The sequence below is a fragment of the Trachypithecus francoisi genome, unplaced genomic scaffold, assembly GCF_009764315.1.
Source record: "Trachypithecus francoisi isolate TF-2019V2 unplaced genomic scaffold, Tfra_2.0 Contig01440, whole genome shotgun sequence".
Classification (NCBI taxonomy): domain Eukaryota; kingdom Metazoa; phylum Chordata; class Mammalia; order Primates; family Cercopithecidae; genus Trachypithecus; species Trachypithecus francoisi.
Window position 1 is genome coordinate 26,977,336 of NW_022681431.1, and position 19,579 is coordinate 26,996,914.

Here is a 19,579-nt window from a genome sequence, read left to right on the forward strand (position 1 = left end):
AGGTGATAGTCCCACCTCAGCCTCCCAGAGTGCTGGGATTACAGGTGTGAGCCACTGTGCCTGGCCTTCTTAAATGTATTAACTCATTTTTACAGCTTTCTTATGAGGTAGGTGCTATTATCCCTGTTTCACAGAAGGAAAAGCTGAGGCTTGGTGGTTAAGGAACTTGTTCACAGTGGAGCTTATGCTTTTTTTTTTCTTTTTTTTTTTAGAGATAGGGTGTGCTGTGTTGTGCAGTGGCATGAACATGGCTTACTGCAGCCTCCATCTCCTGGGCTCCAGCAGTCCTCCCAACGCAGCCTTCCATGGAGCTGGGACTACAAGTGTGAGCCACCACACCCAGCTAATTTTTAAAATTTTTGTAGAGATGGAGTCTTGATATGTTATCCAGACTGGTCTCAAACTCCTGGCCTCAAGTGATCTTCCCACTTTGGCCTTCCAAAGTGCTGGGATTACAGGCATGAACCACTATGCCCAACCTGAGCCCACACTTTTACCACTGTACTAGAGTATTTCTTTATAATAGATAAGGCTTGAGGGTAATGTTAATGTCACAGGTTTCCATCAGGAATCCTGAATCATTATCCACGAATTATCATCACTGTTTCACAGGTGAGGAATGCAAGTTAAAGAATGGTTGTGTACCTTGCTCAGTGTTGCCAGGGAAGTGGCATAAACAGAGCTAGAATCTTGGTCTTCTGTCTGTTGGTGCTGTTTCCACAGCCTTCTTAAAATGAAAATTATATGTCTTTCAGAATCTGGCAATGGGGGCAGGAGCTGTTGGAGCTTTGCAGCTGACCTACATCTCGAAGGTAATGTTGACCTGGAACTCTGGGAATTCATACTCTGTAAGTGGATCTGGTTTCCAAGCAAGGGAAAGTGTCCAGTCCTTTGGGCATTAGTATTTTGGGATGTTGCATGGTGTCGAAATGCTCCTCTGACCCCACACACTGCCTATGGAAGCTTAGCTGCTGATGGGTGGCTGTAGAGGTATGTAGTTAGCAAGTTGTTGGAGAGTGGACCTACAGCCTCTTACTCCTTGAAGACATCAATCCATAATGCTCTCAGCTCCTGCATAGGAGGTGTTACGTGGTGGAGGAACTGGGGTAGGGGTGGAACATGACCCATGACCTTTTTTGTAATTGGGACGAAAGAGAACACGAAAACAATTACCAAAAATCCAGCAACTGTGAAGGATTCTCTCAAAGGGTACAGTCAAACAGAAAGTGTTGGGGCTTCACTGGAATTTTACCATTCACCTGGACAGGATTACTGTGGAGGGAAGGCTAAGAAGGCCCTGAGAAGCTACTCAGATTGCCAGGAAGACATTCAGCAGCCAGATAACTGCTGAGGGTTGGGGCAGATGGCTGCCAGGCCACCCCCAGTCCAGTTTGTACAGAAGGAGCTGGAGCAGGCCGTCTCTTGTGCTGAGAGCTGGGGTGGGGACTGGTTAACGGTGCCCACATGTAACTGCTGAATTCAGCTTCTATTAGTGGCCCCTCCCTGGAGCAGGCGCCACTGCTGACCTGTGATGCAGCAGTGATAAAAAGGCCGGGAGATTTAGAGCCTCCCCAGAAAGAGGAACTCTTTGTACAGTGAGGAGAGCCAGGTGGCACCCCGCCAGCACTGAGGTTTCGGAAGTCCTGTGCTCCCCACACACCCGAACTGCAGGCCTCTTGGGAGCCTCTTCTGCCCTGTGCATCCCCTTTCATCCTCAGGGGCTTGAGGCCTGGGAGCCCCTGAGCCAACGGTCTACTAGCTCCATTTTGTAACAAGCTTTGGGAGCCTTGCACCCTGGCGGGTCAGGAGATGAACCTGAAGGGGACTGGGGGACTCTGGAGGAGAGGACGACCTTGGCTGGAGGGCAGCCGGCCCCTGTGCCTGTGGTGTGCAGGCAGAGTCAGGCAGACACAGCTCGGTACAAAGGCACAAGATGCAGGGCAGCGTCAGGGTGGATTAAAGAGGGAGAGAATGACCTCAGGGAAGGGGGAAGGGCCTTTTCAAGTCCAGCCTTGCTAGCACAGCTGCCCGCAATTTGTGCATGCCTTGTGGTGAGAAATGTGGCTGTCTCCCCAGGCCAGAGCAGCCAGAGGCCCAGGCCTGCCCGCCCTCTCTGGCTTGTCCTTGTCTCGCCGAGAGCTCCTGAGGTCATTTCTCCAGGAGGGTCGAAGATGGAGAATTGAGAGCAGAGGAGCAGAGAACCTCGCAGTAATAAAGGAAAACTGAAACCCTCTCCTGTGTGAGAGGGTCTGGGAAGACTTTTTTTTTGGTTGGGGAAGAATGAATTCAGTCTCCTGCTGAATCATGATTTATAAATGCAGCTCAGATGAGGGTTTTAGAGTTCTCAGCCTTGGAGGCTGCCTCATTTAGAAAGGGTGACCTGCTGTTTAGTCCCTTCCCGAGAAAGGCAGGGCTGGGTGGGCATTTTGCAAAACCCACAGCTGCCACTGGGTCGGGTTACACAGAGCTCAGAGCCTTTAACTCCTGCCTGACTCCCTGCCAGAAAGCAGGGGGTTTTCCCAGGATGACATTTAGCCATGGAGGCGCTGGACTCTCCAGTTCTGCATTCCAGGTCATTACTTGTTAACCCTTAGGTATTCCATCCTGGAGGAAAGCACTTGCCACCGTGTCAGGTGGCCTGGCCAGAGGGCAGCGTGTGGGCTGTCTGTTCAGGGTGTGTGCTTCTCTGCTGTCTGCTGAGGGCTGGTGTTGGGAAGATGAGGAAGGGCGTCTGGCCCTGGTCCTTTGGAGAGACAGAGATGAAAGTGATGATTGGATGTCATCCAGAGCATCGATGGCAACAGAAACAGTTCTTAGCAAACTAGAAAATAATTAAAGCTGCCCTTTGACCCCTGCCTCCACCTCACCAGCTGCACAGCCAACCCCACTGTCCCACCCCCAGCTGTGTCCCAGTTGTCAGGGTCTTGCTTTCAGCCACCTCTCAGAAAGAACTTGTGGGGGATCATGGATCCTTTTTCAAGGCTGATGAAATTCATGGATGCCTTCTCCAGGCAAATGCATAAGTGTATGGACACACCCTGCTTTTGCCTGTAATTTCAGGGAGCCCATTAACCTCCTGAAGCTGGTCCAGAGACCCCTATCCCGTGTAGGTGGCTGCTGTTCCCCTGCTCCTGATGCCACCTCGTGTGGCAAGGTCATCCCCAGATACCAGGGCAGAGGCTGCAGCAGAGTAGGAGACCTTGTTTTGCTGCCACTGCTTCTGCCAGAGGGGCCCCAGCTCCTCTTCCGGCCATGGGCAGACAGGGTGGGGCTGGCCCTAGCCGTGCCTGGCCGCTGACGAGCTTGCAGCTCCTGTGGTCTGTGTTTGATCTGATAAGCACAAGTTCCTGAGAGTCTGTTGAGCTGTGGAGCAGCCCTGTCTGCGTCACTCTATGGGGGACCTGTGCCCACTCTTTGCTCACATCCCTGACCTCTGCTCGCTGCTGGGGTGTTCACAGGACCCACCAGGCAACCACTGCTGTGCAGAGCCTCAGCTGTGGCCACCTCGACTGTGTGGATGGCTGCACCTTGGTGGCCTCACTGGAGTCAGACGGTCGGGTGACCTCACCCGCCTGCAGCCACACCTCTTCATGAGAGGAGGCAAAGCCACTACGTCTCCATGATAAGTTAGATTTCCTCTTTGCCTTCCTTTCTTTTTTTTTTTATTTGAGACAAAGTCTCACTCTCTCGCCCAGGCTGGAGTGCAATGGTGCAGTCTTGCCTCACTGCAACCTCTGCCTCTTGGGTTCAAGTGATTGTCCTGCCTCAACCTCCCGAGTAGCTGGGATTACAGGTTTGTGCCACCATGCCCAGCTAATTTTTGTATTTTTAGTAGAGATAGGGTTTCACCATGTTGACCAGGCTGGTCTTAAACTCCTGACCTCAGGTGATCTGCCTGCCTCAGCCTCCCAAAGTGCTGGGATTATAGGTGGGAGCCACTGTGGCCGGCCCCACCTTGGCCTTTCTTTCCGTGGGACTCAACAACAGGTAGAAATCATTTCATTGTCCTCTTTTGCCACTCTGTGGCAAAGAGGAATAGTGTTTTTACTCTGGCTTCACCTATTGTGAAGCTGATCAGAGACATTGAGGGTCTTACCCTTGCAATGAGCCAATCAGGGCAGAACTAGAACCGATGCTGTTAATTCAGCAATGAGTTGGTAAGCCATTAGGCATGAGGCCAATGATGGTTGTACACGCATGCACTCATGCGTGCACTCTCACATGCCTCCTAACCAAAACTGGATAAACAGAGGAAAACAAACAAACACGAAGCCAGACTGTCTCTTTGAAGGCTCCAGTTCCCATAATAAACCCATGGGTAACATTCTCACAGCACAGGCTGACGAATCAGTTGTAGTCAAAATGAGCATTTGTTATCCAAGCAGTGAAAACTGTCCGCCTGTGGTGCTCCCTCTAGTCAGTGACAAATAGGAGTTTTTCAGAGAAAAGGCAATTCTCCTAATAAGCCAGAAAGGGTCTTGGAGTACCCAGCTTTTCAATGTCCTTCTAAAGCTGGAAGTAGACTGGGCACAGTGGCTCATGCCTGTAATCCCAGCACTCTGGGAGGCCAGGAGTTCAAGACCAGTTTCGGTAACATAGTGAGACCCAGTCTCTACAAAAAAAAATTAAAAAATAAAAATTAGCTGAGCATGGTGGCGAGTGCCTATAGTCCCAGCTACTTGGGAGGCTGAGTTGGGAGGATCGCTGGAGCCCAGAAGTTTGAGGCTGAATAAGCCATGATTGCACCTCTGCACTCCAGCCTGGAGACAGAGTGAGACCCCATCTCTTTTTTTTTTTTTTTTGAGACGGAGTCTCGCTCTGTCGCCCAGGCTGGAGTGCAGTGGCCGGATCTCAGCTCACTGCAAGCTCCGCCTCCCGGGTTTACGCCATTCTCTCGCCTCAGCCTCCCGAGTAGCTGGGACTACAGGCGCTCGCCACCTCGCCCGGCTAATTTTTTGTATATTTTAGTAGAGACGGGGTTTCACCGTGTTAGCCAGGATGGTCTCGATCTCCTGACCTCGTGATCCGCCCGTCTCGGCCTCCCAAAGTGCTGGGATTACAGGCTTGAGCCACCGCGCCCGGCCCCCATCTCTTAAAAAAAAAAAAAAAAAAAAAAAGCCAGGCATGGTGGCTCATGCCTATAATCCCAGCACTTTGGGAGACTGAGGTGGGTGGATTACCTAAGGTCAGGAGTTCCAGACCAGCCTGGCTAACAAGGCGAAACCCCATCTCTACTAAAAATACAAATAATTAGCCAGTTGTGGCAGTGGGTGCCTGTAGTCCCAGCTACTTGGGAGGCTGAGGCATCACTTGAAGCCGGAGGAGGGGCAGAGATTGTAGTGAGCCAAGATCGCACCATTGCACTCCAGTGCCTGAGCGACAGAGCAAGACTCTGTCTCAAATAAATAAACAAACAAACAAACAAATAAATAAATAAATAAATAAAGCTGGAAGTAGAAGGGGAGACGTGAGATAGGTGGGTTCTGAGGGCCGGGGTGGCCAAACACAGTTCTGCTGTGGTCAGGATTATTCTGAGATCAGGGGCAGAACAACCAGGAGTTACGGACCACAGGACTGCGGGAATGTGGATCCCGAGGGCCAAAGCAAGAAAATGAATTACTGACAGATCAACACTCAGGTGAAAGCGGGCCAGAAGCCTACGCCATGGTCCAGATTGAATGGGGGGCTGGGGGTCAGAAATCCAGGAAGCAAGATGCCTGGGAGCCTGGGCTATCGTGTTAAGGAGCCACCAGCGTCCTCTTACCTGTGAGTTCACACACAGAGGAATTTGGATCCTCTGTGTCTGAACTTGGGATAAGTGGGTTTACTTTTGCTCAAATTTTCATTTTTTAGGTCTTTTTTAGGCTCTGTGGCTTCCACCTCACATCTCAAAATGCATATCCCTTATTAAATATAATTGGCCATAATATATATATATAATATTTGAAAGGATTTTAATCATTTTACTTTTGGAATGATTTGGCTCTGAGTAACTCATCTAGTTTCTAACTGGCTCTAATTTCTGGGCAGTCATCTTGCACACACACAAAAGGATTCTTGTGAGCTAAGAAAATCTAAAGTATTTTGTTTTTTTTTTCAGACAGAGTCTTGCTGTGTCATTCAGGCTGGAGTGCAATGGGATCTCGGCTCACTGCAACCTCCGCCTCCCAGGTTCAAGCGATTCTCCTGCCTCAGCCTCCCAAGTAGCTGGATTACAGGCATGTGCCACCACACCCAGCTAATTTTGTATTTTTAGTAGAGACAGGGTTTCACCATGTTGATCAGGCTGGTCTCGAACTCCTTACCTCAAGTGATCCACCCGCTGTGACCTCCCAAACTACTGGGATTACAGGTGTGAGCCACTGTGCCCGGCCCAGTACCAATTATTTTCAAATGAAAAATTTTTTAATGTTTCATTGAAAAATTAATGACGTTTACTTGATGTAATATCTTGTACGAATTTAAATAATTGTCAGGGAGGTTGATATAATGTTACGTAGGCATTTATTAACACTAGATATAGCATCTTCACTTTGCATGTAGGAGGCCAGGTTTTCAGGTTTCATACAGTTTTGCAAGCCCAGAGAAACTCATGGCCCTCAGCGTTTTGCCCGTAGTTCCAGGCGGGACACCGCCTGTGTTGATGTGTGGAGTGAGACTTTAAAGGAAATGAGGTATCAAAAGCTATAAATAATCCCTCCTGGGTTGAGCAGATTCTTTGTGGAGGAATAGCTGTCTTACCTGCACTATCATATTTAACCCTTTTGTTAACCCTATGAAAACATGGCATTATGATCCTTTATTTGATAGAACAGGAAGTGGAGGTCATTCAGCTTCAACACCTGTCATTTGAGACTCTCTGTCTCTGACTGCCTGATCTTCTTTTGATCTTTTATAAAATGCTACCTCAGTTCCCATTTATTTGGGGCAATATTAATTTTGGTTAAGGAATCTGGGCAGGTGTATAGCAAGAACATAGAGCCAAGAGTAAGAACCTAGACAGACTGGTGAGTCAGTCATTGTTAGACCCTAACTGCTGTCAGCCAGGAAGAGACTTGAATTTCAATTCAGGACTTTTTCTTTAGCACCTGGCTTCTGATAACGCTGCCCATTACAGTAGGAGCCAGCTGGTTGTGGTGGTTCATGCCTATAATCCCAGAACTTTGTGAGGCTGAGGCAGGAGGATCACTTGAGGCCAGGAGGTTGAGACCAGCTTTGACAACATAGCGAGACCCCATCTCTAAAAAAAATAGAAAAATTAGCTGGGTGTGGTAGCACACACCTGTAGTCTAGCTTCTTAGGAGGGTGAGGTGGAAGGATCACTTGAGCCTGAGCAGTCGAGGCTGCAGTGAGCTGTGATTGCGCCACTGCACTCCAGCCTGGGTGACAGAATGAGATAGGGTCTCATTCTGGGCTCAAGTGATCTTCCAGCCTCCTGTCTCAAAGAAAGAAACCCCAAAAACACCCACAAGCAAATAAAATAAAGTGGGAACCACTCCTGGAGCCCCTAGGTGAGGACACATCGAAGAATACCCTTGGCTGGAAAGGGAAGGAGAGAATGGTATCCAGGGGAGGACTGTGACATCATATGAATAGTCCCCGGCCTAGGACCCATGGGAAGGTGACTGTCTCTTTAGAGGCCTAGTGGTGGAGGCTGGCTCCAGGGAGGCTCAGCCTCCATCAAGGATTGTTCCTAATCTTTGTGGGCATGTGGTGGAATGTGAGTTGCTTTTCTTTTTTCTTTTGTTTGAGCCTGAATGATGTGAGTTCACATATGCAGATACTCAGGAGTGTACGTGCCAGGGGTAGGATTGCCAGAGCAAGATGAAATGCAGCAACAGGAGGTGTAGAAATACCTCCTCTATTTCATGCCCTTCCCTGAGATGTATAGGCATGTTCTCCGATTCCATCAGCCCCTCTCTGGGCACCTGGAAGGTGCTTATTTTCATGGTTAGGCCATCAGGGCAGATGCAAAGGCTATTGTTCCTTGTGTCTGAGTGCAGCGTGCAGCCTGCTGCTTCGTCTCTCTGACCGTTCTGATTGGAATCCATGCATTTGTGGCAATATTGCCTTTAGCTTGGAGAATGATTTAGGGAGAGGGTTGGCGGATGAAAGAGGAGGGGAGGAGTAGAATCTTGCTAGTGTGAATGAGGCCAGGACAGGTTTCCGTCAGGACTTAGTGGCTTTTAAAAGTCTTTTTGGAGCTGGACGCAGTGGCTCATGCCTGTAATCCTAACACTTTGGGAGGCTGAGGCGGGACGATTGCTTGAGCCCAGGAGTTTGAGACCAGCCTAGGCAACATAGCAAGACCCTGTTTCTGCAAATATTTTTCTTTTTTAAAAAAATTAGCGAGGCATAGGGGCATTTAAAAAAAAATTAGCCAGGAGGTGGAGGCTGGAGGATCACTTGAGCCCAGGAGTTGGAGGCTATAGTGAGCTATGATTGCACCACTGTACTCCAGCCTGGGTGACAGAGTGAGAGCCTATCTCTAAATAAATAAATAAATAATAAACGAAAGTCTGTTTGTAAAGATGAACAGACCTCAAGATAATGGTTATCTCTGGTGCGTGGGGATTGTATCAGGGAGGGGCACACAGGGCTTCTAAGAAATAGGACTGATAATGCCTGTTTCTTAATCTGGATGATGAGTACAGGGTTTTCATTTAATTATTATTTTTAAAAAATGTAGACATGTTTACTGTACTCTACATGTATGAGAAATTTCACAATAAGAAATTTTCAACATTGTAAGAAACATATTCATGTTTCTTTTATTTCTTATTTGATTTAGGTGAGCATAGCTACCCCAAAGCAGAAACCAAAAACTCCATTTTGCTTTGGTAAGTACTGAGCCAGGGGAGGGACTTGTTTAATATTGATATGGCAACTTCCTCTTTTGCTTGGAGACAGTCCTGTGATCACATGTGACTATACCCTGTGCCAATGAGTGACTTAAATCACAGTGACGGTCCTGGGTGTCAAGTGATATTGTTTTCCCTGGTCTTGCTGCAAAGGTTGTTAATAACATAAGGACAGAGGTCCAGGGACTAATAACATTTCTGTTTTCTTTCTTTTTTTGGTTTTAATTTTTTTTAATTGACAATAATTGTACATATTCATGGGGTACATAATGTATAATTAGCATATCTGTATTAGTCTGTTCTTGAACTGCTATAAAGAAATACCTGAGACTGGGTAATTTAAAAAGAGAAGAGGTTTGGCCAGGCCTGGTGGCTCACACCTATAATCCCAGTATGTTGGGAGGCTGAGGCGGGCGGATCACTCTGAGATCAGGAGTGAGACCAGCCTGGCCAACATGGTGAAACCCCATCTCTACTAAAAATACAAAAAAATTAGCTGGGCATGGTGATGGGTGCCTGTAATTCCAGCTACTCGGGAGACTAAGGCAGGAGAATCTCTTGAACCTGGGAGGTGGAGGTTGCAGTGAGCTGATTTCGCACCATTGCACTCTAGTCCACCTCAAAAAAAAAAACAAAAGAAGTTTAATTGGCTCACTGTTCTGCAGGCTCTATAGGGCTAGAGGAGAAGCAAGAAAGAGAGTGGGGAGGTGCTACGCACATTTAAATAACCAAATTTCACAAGAACTCACTATTATGACACGACAGCACAGGGCATGGTGTTAAACCATGAGGAACAGTCCCCACGACCCATCATGATCCAATCATCTCCCACCTGGCCCCACCTCCAACATTGAGGGTTATAATTTAACATGAGATTTGGGTGGGGACACAGATTTGGGTGGGGACAGAGATCCAAACCGTATCAATGTCCGTCATCATTTCTTTTAATAATTGTCCATATTCATTTCAGTTTTCTTGATGCCACAAGGCAGGTGCAAAATGTCCACTAGAAGTTTCTGCAAACCCTTATTTTAGAGCTGAGAAATGGTGTGCTCAGAAAAGATGGAGGACTCAGAGGAGAGGCAGATGGCAGTGCCAGGAAGGGGATAAGACAAAGGAAGGAGAATTCTGTTGAGGGTCTCAGTTACCCAAAGAGTGACATGTTGGGGGATGGTGTAGGAAGCAGAGTCACCGTGCACGGGTGCCTCAAGTCAGGAAGCAGTCAGTGAATTCAATGAATCCATCATCAGATAGTTACTTGGCTCCTACTGTGTTCTCAGAACTGTGCTAAGTGCTATGAGCAAATGCTAACAAATAGTTTCTATTGCCTATCTGGGGTGGTCCTGAATGTAAGTTTTACAAAGGCAGGGATATTCCTCTGCCTTGTCACTGTGGTATCCTCAACACTTAAAGATGGTTCCTAGCGCATAGTAGGTGCTCAGTAAATATTTGTCAAATGAATGAATGAAGGGATGAAATCTGCATCTACCCCATGAGACTCACCTCCTACAGTTCAAGCTTATGCTAAGAGAATAAAATATTCCCTTGAGCTATTCTCTCTCCCCACTTCAGATTAGTTCAAACTTCTTTGGTACGCTCATTCTTCTATTTCTTGCAAATTTCATAGCTAAGCTCAGAAATGACTGTCACGTTTTGTGGTTATCAGATCTAAAAAAATATATATGTAATAATAATGAACCCGGAAGTAAATTGTTGACTTAATGGAATGCTCAGAGGAAAGAACAGGTTGAGAGTGAGGCCGAGGTCACAGATTTGATCTCAGGAAAGCTTTGTTCTATTTCCCAACCACAGACAAGACTCCCAGTCCAGACCACTTGTGCCAGTGGAGACCAAGCATGGGTCCAAAATTCTGTATATACCATGACGACAGTAAACGTATTAGCACCGCCAGAATGCGGTTCACAGTTGTGTCTTGTTGACGGCAGACCAGCAGCCTCATCACTGCAGAACAATGCACTGAGGCTGCTGTTAACATGGTCAGGTGTTGTTCCTGTGGCCAATGGGATGTTTTTAAAGGTGGGAAAGAGAGTGAGCAGGTGTGGCCTGAGGCTTCCTAAATTCCCAAGGAAATGACTTAGCATCATGGGAGATTTCTTGTTCTGCTTTGTGGAGTTCACTCATCTTTCTCCCTCAAACACCTTAGCTTTGTGGAGACTTGTTGTGTTGCTTGTATTCTGACCCGGGAATATCTTCCCTTCTTTTCTGTGGCTTTTGTAGTTATCAATGCCCTGTCTCAGAGATATTTCCTTCAAGCCAATGACCAGAAAGATATGAAGGACTGGGTTGAAGCCCTGAACCAAGCCAGCAAGATCACCGTAAGTTTGGTTTCTTTTGTTTTCTGGGGGTAGTAAAAGTGCCTCTTCCCAGGCTGTGGCCTTGTTGGGGTTGGGGAAAACCGAGATGGCAGTGGGGACTTTCCCAGGATCCCGGTCTGTACCCAGTTCTCTCCCACCTCTTCTTGTTCCTTGGCTTACCAAGCACAAGTTGAACTGAGAGTTTGAGTTTGAATCAAGTTCAAGGGGAAGTTCATGGAGCGTCCCCTTTGTGCTTCCTGGGAGGGCTCCCGGTCAGTCATGTTTTGGGTGATTCTGGGATGCTGATTCAGAATGTGGTAGGATTGGAAAATGGATTGCTGACTGTGAAAAGTCAAGTAACGGGAAAAGCATATGGGGAGAGAAGGCAGAACTTTTTCCCAGCTTGGGGGGATACTCTTCTTACTTTCAGAGGCTGCCTGCAGGGTCAGTCCAAGCCATCTGCCTCCCTGTCCTGGAAAAGCCTTCTGTTTAAAAGCATCACAGAGCTAGTTCATGGACTGTCCTACAAGTGTGTTCTTTTTCCTTGAGTTGGCTCATGAAGAATTCCTTTCCTTTTCCTTAGAAATACAGAAAAAGAAAGGAAGAGGGTAGGAAGGATGGAGAGGGAAAACTGTATGTTTTGGAAAAAACTAGACTTTAATCAATAAGACAGGCAGACTCCTGGCTTATATAGATCATGGCTTCTATGCTGAAAAGTTTGTTTCTGTATCATACAGTCAGAAATGCTTATGTTTGAGGAGCTTCCAATAGTGACTATTACGTGCTGTGGCAAATTATCTTCCAAGATTTCTCAGGGTTCCTGTGAACAACTGTATAGAAGAAATTTGTACACGTACCTAGTATTCGTGTTGCTAGACCCAACCTGAGTATAATTGAGTCCTATAAGCAGTTTTGCTGATTAGCTTCTTTTTCTGATAAACCTTGGTAAACTCGTGAAAAGAGAGAGTGATGCAAAGAGAAAGGATGAATGGCTGGGTACAGTGGCTCAGCCTTGTAATCCCAGCACTTTGGGAGGCTGAGGTGGGTGGATTACCTGAGGCCAGGAATTTGAGACCAGCCTGGCCAACATGGTGAAACCCCATCTCTACTAAAAATACAAAATTAGCTGGGCGTGGTGGCACATGCCTGTAGCACCAGCTACTTGGGAGGCTGAGGCAGGAGAATCACTTGAACCTGGGAGGCGGAGGTTGCAGTGAGCCGAGATTGTGCCATTGCATTCCAACCTGGGCAACAAGAGTGAAACTCTACCTCAAAAATAAATAAATAAATAAAAATAATAAAAAAAAATTAGCGAGGCCTGGTGGCTAACACCTGTATTCCCAGCTACTCAGGAGGCTGAGGCAGGAGGATCACTTGAGCCCAGAAGTTTGAGGCTGCAGGGAGTTACGATTTTACCACTGTACTTTGGCCTAGGCAACAGAGTGAAACCCCATCTCTTAAAGAAGTCTCAGGTAGTGTAAGCAGCTTTGGAAAGGCTCTGCATGTTCATCTGAAGCAGTGCATGACACCGGAGCATAAGCGGTGACAAACAGTGTTCTTCGGGATTTTGAGAGGAAACACAGCAGCCAAGCTTCTGTTCCTCCTTTTCTGGCCACTGGGAACTCTAAAAAGTTACTTTCTGGCCGGGCGCGGTTGCTCATACTTGTAATCCCAGCACTTTGGGAGGCCAGAGTGGGCAGATCATGAGGTCAGGAGTTCAAGACCAGCCTGGCTAACATGGTGAAACCCCATCTCTACTAAAAATATAAAAATTAGCCGGGCACGGTGGCGGGCACCTGTAATCCCAGCTACTTGGGAGGCTGAGGCAGGAGAATCACTTGAACCCAGGAGGTGGAGGTTGCAGTGAGCTGAGATCGTGCCATTGCACTCCAGCCTGGGCGACAGAGCGAGACTCCGTCTCAAAAAAAAAAGAAAGTTACTTCCCTCCTTCTTTGCTGGGTTTCAGGAATTCATCTGGGTCATTTAGGGGAAATTTCTGCCTGTTCCATGGTGATTTTAATCACTAAATATCAACTAAAAATCAACATCCCTAAAAATGTGGTTACATAATAACAGAACTCAACAGAAAATGACAAAGAGTAGCTTAGGTAGGTCGTGACATGTAGCAACAAGGAGTCAGGCAGTCCTAGAGCCAAATCACTTGATTTTAATGAGCTTGAGTTGACCTCATCTATAAAGAGACAATCGTGCCTGGTTGATAAGATTACTGATAATGCAGCAAAGAGCTTATCAGTGCATTGCCTGGCACTGAATGGAGGCCCCAAAAAACTGTAACTGTTGGTATCTCTCAGCCAGAAGGAAAATAGAAGGCGGAATTTCTGGCCTGATTTGGAGAGGTAGGGAGGGGGCAGAGGACATCCTTGTCTATGTAAACTGAGTGGGCAGTCCAGGAAGAGAAGGTCTCGTCATCTTTGTAGGGGCCCAGCATAATCAGGGTGCTCTTATTGTTTTGAACAGACACTAAATGACAGGGCTCTCATATAGCTCTGAGCTCTTGAAAGGGTCTGGATCCTTAGGTCTTTCTGACTCTGAAAGCTATAGAAGTGGGAGAGGACCTTAGCTTTTCTCTTGAAGTCCTGGTGACGTCCCGGCAGATAGATGTAGGGTGTTGCATTCTCCTAAAGTGGGGCATTGTGATGCTGGGGCACTGGTGGGAAGTCAGGGTTTAGTAGACATTCAGCTGTTTTTTTGTTTTTGTTTTGAAACAGAATCTCGCTCTGTAGCCCAGTCTGGAGTGCAGTGGCGTGATCTTGGCTCACTGCAACCTCTGTCTCCTGGGTTCAAGCGATTCTCCTGCCTCGGCCTCCTGAGTAGCTGGGGTTACAGGCGCCCGCCACTATGCCCAGCTCATTTTTGTATTTTCAGTAGAGACAGTTTCACCATGTTGGTCAGGCTAGTCTTGAACTCCTAACCTCAGGTGATCCACCCCCTTCGGCCTCCCAAAGTGCTGGGATTATAGGCATGAGCCACCGTGCCTGGCCGACATTCAGCTGTTAATCCTGGCTTTGGGTAAATGACTGAACAGTTCTAGGCCTCTTTTTTTTTTCTTTCTAACAAAATGAAAGATTTCCTCAGCATTTGCAGACTCTAGTGTAAATGAGTGAAGTGGGCAAGGAGGAAGAAACATGAGAACAAGAATGAGGATAAGTGACATCTGACCCCTGGCCTCTCCCATTCTGCTGGGGAGAATGGTAGAGACTGTGCAAACACGGAATGTATTTTCTGTCTAAAAGGGAACTGCTGCAGAGCTGAAAATCTGGATTTTTCTGTGAAATATCCCAAAACTTAGATGCAGATTTTAAAAAACACTGCATATGACTGACCAAACATTGTTTGGGCAAAGTCGGTGGGTGGGCCCCCAATTTGCAACCTCTGTCCTGTGATTTCCAGCTAACCATAAAAATTCTATGATGGGTCGGGCGTGGTGGCTCACACCTGTAATCTCAGCACTTTGGGAGGCCGAGGCTGGCGGATCACGAGGTCAGGAGATGGAGACCATCCTAGCTAATACGGTGAAACCCTGTCTCTACTAAAAAATAGAAAAAATTTGCCAGGCATGGTGGCAGTCGCCTGTAGTCCCAGCTACTTGGGAGGCTGAGACAGGACAATGGTGTGAACTCGGGCAGCGGAGCTTGCAGTGAGCCAAGATCATGCCACTGCACTCCAGCCTGGGCGACACAGCGGGACTCTGTCTCAACAACAACAACAACAACAAAATTCTATGGTGATTTGATCAGCTGTGGTACCACATCTCTGTCAAGGAAGAACAAAGATAACTCATTCTTCCAAAAGGGCTCTGTGTATAATTATTAGTACCACCTGGGAAGCCTTAATTAAAATATTTTGTAATATGTTTTTCTTTTAGTTGTGTTTCTAAAGCATTTAATATATTCTATCATTTGATAACCACAACAATGGTTATGATAAATACTATTCCTCTTTTCATTTTATACATGAGACGGTTTAGGCCTGGAGAGGTCTGATGGTTGCCAAAGGTCGCTCAGGTGGTTTGTGAGAGATGAAGGGTTATACCACACGCCTTCTGGCTCCAGACTTCATGGACCCCTTGTTCTGTCTCTACCAAGGCATGCATTTTTACCTGTTCCATCTGCCCAGAGTGACTTCTCCCAGCTTCATGTTCCTGATTTCTTTTCTTAGTTTATTATTTTTTATTTTTTTCGAGACAGGGTCTCTCTTACCCAGCCTGGAGTACAGTAGTGTGATTATAGCTCACTTCAGCCTCCAACTCCTGGGCTCAAGAGATTCTCCTACCTTGGCCTGTTGAGCAGCTATATGCTACCACACCTGGCTATTTTTTTTTTTTTTCTTCTTCCCATTTTTAGTAGAGACAGGATCTCACTATGTTCTCCAGGCTGGTCTTGAACTCCTGGGCTCAAGTGACCCTCCTGCCTTGGCCTCCCAAAGTGCTGGGATTATAGGTGTGAGGCCCCAGACCTGGCCCTCAGCTCCTGTTCACCCTCCAGGTTGCCGTTTGAGTGTCTCCCTGCCTCCTCCTCTGGAGACCTCCCTGCCCACTCCGTTTCCAGCAGGTCCCCTGCTGTGCACTGCCTCAGCTCCCTTGATCTTCTTTGTGCCACTCACCACCACTTGTAATTACTCTGTTTGTTTTATGTATTTTTTTGTCACTCCCCCTACTAGCATGTAAGTGCCATGAGGGTGGGGACCCATGTGTGTTTCACTGACACTTTGTCTTGGGTTTCTAGCCAGGGAAGGGCTGGCTCATAAGTAGGTGCTCAAGAAATTCCTGGAGTCAGTTTGTATCTGTGTTGGGGGAGGGCGTTGCTGGCTGAGACGCTCATATTCAGATTTGGACTGCGGAAGGCCTGGGGAGGACATGCAAGTCTGACTGTAATTTGGCACATTAGCTTTTCTCACGGCACCCCCATTCTGCTTTGGGCTCCCCATGTTTCCTAAACATCTGTTCCCCATTGACTGTTGCTGCCGCTCTCCCCAGGTACCCAAAGGTGGGGGCCTACCCATGACCACTGAAGTTCTCAAGAGCTTAGCAGCTCCTCCAGCCCTGGAGAAGAAGCCACAGGTGGCCTACAAGACGGAGATCATCGGAGGGGTGGTGGTCCACACACCCATCAGCCAGGTGAGGGGCCTGACTGGGGCTGCCGGGGGAATGGGGGTGTAGAAGTGTCCATGGTGTGTCTGTGATGTGCTTGGAGCACTGTACTGGGGAAAATGAGGGTGGGAGTTGGAGGGGAGCTGGTGCCAGTGGAGCCATCAGGGAAGTACAGGGCATGTTACAGCCCCATTCATGGGTGTTAGTGACAGCATTGCAGAAGTGGAGGCCACTGCATCTTGAAGCCGAATGGCCTGTGCAGTTCTGTGCTGGACACAGGAGACACAGAAGATGAGGGTTTGTGAAACCTGTAGGAAATGGGATAGACGAAGGCAAACAAGGCTGGAAACCAGCCCGGTGTCCCTCCTGGTTCACATTCTCTGTCCTTCCCTTTCTTCTGGGTCGGCCCAATCTCCCTGATGCTGGTTCTGTGAAAGTACCCAGTAAAGTGCATGACAGAGCAAAGGAAAGGTTTATTTTCCTGTTTTAATTATTTATATTTATGTAAGTTTTTTTTTTTTTTTTTGAGATGGGGTGTCACTCTGTAACCCAGGCTGAAGTGCAGATACACATAATCACGACTCACTGCAGCCTCCGCCTCCTAGGCTCATGCAGTCCTCCTACCTCAGCCTTCCCAGGCTCAAGGGATCCTGCCACCTCATCTGGGGCTATAGGCATGAGCCACCGTGCCTGGCTAATTTTTTTTATTTTTTGGTGGAGATGGGGTTTTGCCATGTTGTTATTTAATTTTTTTAGACAGGGTCTCACTCTGTTGCCCAGACTGAAGTGCAGTGGTGCAATCATGGCTCACTGCAGCGTCAGACTCCTGGGCTCAAGCCATCCCCCCACCTCTGCTTCCTGAGTAGCTGGGACTACACGCCTGGGTAATTCTTTTTTTTAATTTTTAAATTTTAAAATGAAAATTAAACAAAAATTTTAAAACAGTTTTTAATTTTTTTTGTAGACCTGGGCAACAGGTCTCACTGTGTTGCCCAGGCTGGTCTAGAACTCCTGGGCTCAAGCGATCCTCCCGCCTTGGCCTCCCAAAGTGTTGGGATCACAGGGGTGAGCCACTGTGCCCACCATTTATTTCTTCTTTGACTTAGGGCAAAGAGGCCAGAGATTCAGGCGCGGGGAGGTGGATGGGGCTATGGCTGCATAGAGGCAGGGAGGCGCTGATCCTGACACTGTTTCCTTGCAGAACGGTGGGGATGGGCAGGAAGGGAGTGAGCCTGGCTCCCACGCCATCCTTCGAAGGTCTCAGAGTTACATCCCCACGTCAGGCTGCCGTGCTTCCACCGGGCCTCCCCTCATTAAGAGTGGTTACTGCGTGAAGCAAGGGAATGTGGTGAGTGTCAGCACAGGGGCTAACCTGGGGTTCTGGCGACTCCTCAGAACCAGTGGCTGTAGTCACAGCAGAGGTGAGAGGACATTGACAGGAGGTGCCTCAGTCCTCCATGGAGCCTCCACCTTTGAGGGTGAGATTTTTGTGACTGACCATTGGCCCCCGCCTGTCAGAGGTGTTGCGCCTGATATGAAGAAGCCTTTTCCCCTGCTGAATGTGGGGGCCGGATTTCCAGGGGGCTGGGTCCCTGGGAGCTTAGCATGAGAACACCCTCCACAATGCTAGGCACCTCTTGCTCATGTTCTGCCTTTTATTTTTTTATTACAGCGGAAGAGCTGGAAACGTCGCTTCTTTGCACTTGATGACTTTACCATCTGCTACTTCAAGTGTGAGCAGGTTTGTAGTAGCTTTGCTGCCCTTCTGAGAGGTCACGGAAACTAAGAGGTGCACAGATGCACACCCACAGGAGAGTGTGCATGAGTGGAGATGTGGGCACACAAAGACTTCAAAGGCACCTCTGTCTTATCTCCATCCATTCCGTGCACACATCTTTACAGTGACAGTAAAATGTCCTCTCTGCAGTGAGTTGCTGTGTGGTCAGAATCACAGCTACACAGCATCTTCTTAGATTTGTTTTGTCTTTTTTCTTGTTTTTGGAGACAGGGTCTTTCTCTGTCACCTGTCACCTAGGCTGGAGCACAGTGGTGGATTTTTTGTAGAGACAGGATTTCACGATGTTGCCCAGGCTGGTCTTGAACTCCTGGCCTCAATCTGTCCTCCAGCCTTGGCCTTCCAAAGTCCTGGTAGTACAGGCACGAACCACTCTGCCCAGCCAGATTTTTTTTTCTCTTGATGATTATTTTGAGACCAGGTTATTTGTCAACCTGATTTTAGCCAGCCATCTCTGAGAAAGGGGTATTCATCAGCTGGTCTTGATCATGATATGTCACAGACAGCCTCACTTACCTGTCTTTCTGTTTTTCCACCAGGACCGAGAACCACTGCGCACTATATTTCTTAAGGATGTTCTCAAGACCCATGAATGTCTAGTCAAGTCTGGGTAATTGTGTCTGTTTTTTCTCTTCTGATCCAAACCTCCATTTGTCCTCTTAAATCTCCCTTTACTACCCTTCAGAGACTCTATGCAAGAGTCATGATCTTCCAAGAGCCAGGCAGAGGAGCCTAACTAACACCTTGTGACTGACTCACTGTATCCAAGCTAACACAGGGAGAAGACCGCCCTGGGCGCATTTGCCCTCTTCCCATACCTTACTCTGGCTCCTCAGCAGATAGGCCCATGTAATAGTTTCTGGGTGGGCAAAAAGAAAGCATATAGAAACAAAGAGTGGGGCTCCAAAGCTTCTCAGGTATTAGGATTAGGTGCTCAATTCCTAGCGGAACTCAGGCTCAGAGGAGAGACCAGGCCTCTAGGTCATTCACCTCAGTGCTTCTGGTCAGATCACTGTACCAGTGCCTCTTCCCTGACCTTCTTATGCCTTTTCTCCTCCTTTTGACCCTGATGTCCCATTAACACAGGTGATTCATAGCATCTCTGTGTTACTCCCACTGGGAAAGAAGAACAGGTATTTTAAAGGGATTCCTCTGTCCTCTAGGAAATAGTTATCTTCCAAGTGTCGCATTACATAGGATGAGTTTGGGACTTGGCAAGGGATCTCCCAGGTCCAACACCAAATACAGATGCCTATAGAACGAATCTTTAGAGACCCCAAGGGTATTGGGGCATCCAGAAACCCTCTTTCTGGCCACCAATCTGCAGTCTTTAGAGACTGGGTGTTTGTGTCCCTCCATCTCATGGCTTGTGGAAGCAGAACCCTCAGATATCATCAGGAAAGCTGTTCACAATAGGCTGACTCTTCTCCCATGAAGGCACAAACAGTCTTGCGTGAAAACAACGTGCTGTGTGACCCAAGGAGGCAGAGACAGAAAC

The 19,579-nt window shown here is 47.7% G+C and overlaps 1 protein-coding gene across 6 annotated transcripts in view; it reads left to right on the forward strand.

Annotated features, from left to right (window-relative positions):
* Window positions 1-19,579, forward strand: part of PLEKHA2 (pleckstrin homology domain containing A2) — a 94,094-nt gene that overhangs the window by 54,667 nt on the left and 19,848 nt on the right. For 5 of the 6 annotated variants that reach the window (XM_033231650.1, XM_033231637.1, XM_033231646.1 and 2 more), the window contains 7 exons: window positions 756-812; window positions 8,792-8,840; window positions 11,100-11,197; window positions 16,173-16,313; window positions 17,488-17,634; window positions 17,959-18,027; window positions 18,621-18,691. In XM_033231650.1, the coding sequence (XP_033087541.1) occupies window positions 756-812; window positions 8,792-8,840; window positions 11,100-11,197; window positions 16,173-16,313; window positions 17,488-17,634; window positions 17,959-18,027; window positions 18,621-18,691 (632 nt within the window). Of the gene's footprint in view, window positions 1-755; window positions 813-7,441; window positions 7,721-8,791; window positions 8,841-11,099; window positions 11,198-16,172; window positions 16,314-17,487; window positions 17,635-17,958; window positions 18,028-18,620; window positions 18,692-19,579 lie in introns of those variants that run through there. The other variant, XM_033231676.1, reaches the window with a different exon arrangement.